Source organism: Phyllostomus discolor, chromosome 13 (assembly GCF_004126475.2).
Source record: "Phyllostomus discolor isolate MPI-MPIP mPhyDis1 chromosome 13, mPhyDis1.pri.v3, whole genome shotgun sequence".
In the NCBI taxonomy this organism is placed as follows: Eukaryota; Metazoa; Chordata; class Mammalia; order Chiroptera; family Phyllostomidae; genus Phyllostomus; species Phyllostomus discolor.
In genome coordinates, this window is record NC_040915.2 from 64,052,911 (window position 1) to 64,055,751 (window position 2,841).

Consider the following 2,841-nt stretch of genomic DNA (forward strand, 5'->3'; position numbering starts at 1 on the left):
CAATCCACTGAGCCACACCAGCCAGGGCTGTCGTGTTACATGTTATGTATCATCATTATTATGACATTCTTCAAGTTTGCAGAGAACAGCATGTCTTCTGTAAATTAATGCTGTTGAAGAACAAAGTTGTCTCTTGGCAGCTCCGATAATTTGGATAATTTCTACTCCTCCTCTCCCCTCTTTTGCACACAGATGATGGGGTGATGGAGTCTCGGGGAACAGTGAGACCCCTGGAATTCAGCCATCACTGTTAGGGGATGCACACTGGACGTAAAGGTGACTCTGGGTTACTCAGGAAAATTACTCAGTTTGGGGACCAGGCAAGAAATGGGATTGCTTGTTCATGCACCCACAGTTTTCCCGAAACTGCTGTGCATGACAAAGACCTTTGTCCTCGGGGGGTGGTGAAGGGGAGCTGTCATGCGTGATAGCTCTGCTCCTGGGGCATCCAGCACAGCCTCCGTCCTTGGAGGTATCCAGGGCACTTGGCTCTGTGGGAACATTTCCTGGGCCTGCGTGGCAGTGAAACACCCACTGGCAAGTGTGCAAGAGGAAGCTTCTGCCCACAGCCCGGGAGCAGCTCAGTGCGGCCCCCAGGCCCTCCCGTCCACACACACGGCAGCCTGTGCGGCCCCGCTCCAGCCCGGGTGCACCTCCCGCCACCTGGACCCAGATGGACAAGCTCCTGCTGCTGCTGCTCCTGCTGGGAGTCTTCCCTGCTGTGTTCTTCCAGGGACTGGGTGAGGCCCTGGAGGTTGGGGGAGCACTCTGGGGATGATGCTCTGACCAGCTTGGGAGGGAGGGAGGTCAAGGGTGAGGCTGTGAGATGACCTGGCCAGTTGGGGTTTGAGGTGTCTCTGTGCTGTCCCACCCCGACTACTACCAGGAGAGGGTTGAGGCCCAAGGTGTCAGAGTGGGTCTGTTGCTCCTGTGGGACTGTTTGGAGCTGGGACCCCTTCTCTCCTAGGGCTTTGGGGCTGTCTGAGATGGCCGGCCCTATGAGGCAGAGCCAGTGGTCGCTCTAGACTCTCTGTGGAGCAGCAGCCTAGGGGCAGTGCGTTAGCAGGAACAGGTCCCTGAAGGGCTCAGCTGGAACCAATACTTTCACAGCAAGTGAGCTGTCATTACTAGGTAGGTCTGAACGTCCAGTGTCTCTCAGGGTGGGAGTAGAAATTTTGTGGGACTACCTCCCCACTTTGGAGCCAGGTCAGTCCTTATATCCCACGATACTCGAACAGATTTCTAGCTTCAGGCAGCTGGAGGCAGGTGCTCTCACTGTGACCTGCATTCTGGCACCAAGGTGAGGGCAGACCACGAACCTTCTGTCAAAGTCTCACATGCTTAACGAATCAATGGACATACTCCGGAGGGAACATTTCCGGGCTTGCAGAGCGTGCAGGAGGAGGCGTGCAGGGTCATACTTCCCCTCGAAGTCCCCGGCCCTCTAGGTCCCAGCCCAGCTTGGTCTCAGCCCATTCTCTCCTGGGATCAGCCGTGGGGTCTGTCTTCCACAGCCCCACCCACAGTGTGCATGGTCTGCAGCAATTTTAAGAGAGGTCATTGTTTGAGGGGGAAGAGCAACTGCACCATGGAGCAGGGCCCTGGATGCAGAACCAGAGATTTCTTCATTTTCACCGAGAGAGGTAATGCTGTTGAGCCAGGCTTGGCTGTGCTGAGCAGACCCCTGGCTTGGGACACGGCGTGGGGGTGCTCCAGGCCGAGGGGTGCCTGGCCGAGGGGTGCCTGTGTCTGGAGACCAGCCATGGTGGACAGGGTGGGAGCAGGTTCTCTCTCAAGAGCTCCAGGCACAGCCCTCTGGCCCTGAACGTGATTTCCTTCTTTCCCAGATGGGTGGAGACTCAACCACACTGAACTGGACTGCTGGGACTACTGTTTGCCTTCACACTGGTATTATCAGACCCTGAAGATTTCTGTCTTTTGTTGTAAAGGTCGAGATTTCTGCAACAGATATCAAGGGAAAGGACAGGGATAGAAACAACCGACTCCTTTGTCAGGGTGGCGTCCCCTCGCCCTCTCCTGTCCCTGGCACCTCTGCTCCTGTCTCCCTCCCCGTGTGCACCTCAGGGGCATGCCCCGCCCAGCTCTGTCCTCCACACCAGCCCCCCTCGCCTTTCTCCTGGCCACTGGCTCCTTCCCAGGGGACACTGGACACTCTCGGCTCCCCCTGCTTCCAGGTCCCTGCATCCTGCACACCTGCAAACCTCCCTCAGCCCTCCTCACCCTGCACTCCCTGCTCTCTCACAGCCCTCGCATTTCTCTGGCTGCCTGGCTGCCTCACTTCTAATCCTGCCCACTCAGGAGGGACTGGGATGTGCCCGGAAATGGGATGGGCTCCATTCCACACGTCAGGAGCGTGAGGGGTCAGTGGAAAACTCAGGAAAATGTGTGCAACTGGCAGATGGGCAGAGCGGCCTCAAAGTGCAAGGAGGCTCCAAGGCCTGAGGCAAAGAGATGGGATGTCGGCCTCAGATGCTGCATCCAAACTCAGGGTGTGCGGACGGTCAGGAGACTCAGGGGGGTTGTCCAACGAGAGGGGAAGGGAACGGACTGGAAGGGTCATGGATCCTGGAGCCCACCATCATGAAAAGTGGGTGGAGGTCCCAGAGGCCACACGACAGCGAGGTGAGGAGTGCATGGAACACGGCAGGAGGAAGTCGTGAGTGTGGGCACTGCTCCCGAGGAAGTGGGGAGGAACTGACAAAGTCAGTGTTTCTTGTAAGAAAAGTGAGTTTAATATGCTTTTCAGCAGAGAAAAATTGATTTCTTCTTGGTGTTTTCCATCTGTTTAATATAAGGATCTTATTATAACAATAGCAATGT

General features: G+C 56.3%; 1 protein-coding gene across 1 annotated transcript; it reads left to right on the top strand.

Moving 5' to 3' along the window:
- The first annotated feature begins 493 nt into the window (after window positions 1-493).
- LOC114509092 (sperm acrosomal protein FSA-ACR.1-like) lies at window positions 494-2,548 on the top strand. Its single transcript, XM_036014076.1, has 3 exons — window positions 494-740; window positions 1,515-1,643; window positions 1,848-2,548. The coding sequence occupies exons 1-3, from the start codon at window positions 674-676 to the stop codon at window positions 1,991-1,993; spliced, it is 342 nt and encodes a 113-aa protein (XP_035869969.1). The 5' UTR covers window positions 494-673; the 3' UTR covers window positions 1,994-2,548.
- Window positions 2,549-2,841: the final 293 nt, after the last annotated feature.

What these genes read in the sequence shown, in the direction of transcription:
- LOC114509092 (XM_036014076.1), top strand. Translation starts at nt 674, where the DNA reads ATGGACAAGCTCCTGCTGCTGCTGCTCCTGCTGGGAGTCTTCCCTGCT. An exon ending in TGTGTTCTTCCAGGGACTGG is followed by an intron (nt 741 to 1,514) that starts GTGAGGCCCTGG and finishes TGTCTTCCACAG; the next exon opens with CCCCACCCACAGTGTGCATG. An exon ending in CTTCATTTTCACCGAGAGAG is followed by an intron (nt 1,644 to 1,847) that starts GTAATGCTGTTG and finishes CTTCTTTCCCAG; the next exon opens with ATGGGTGGAGACTCAACCAC.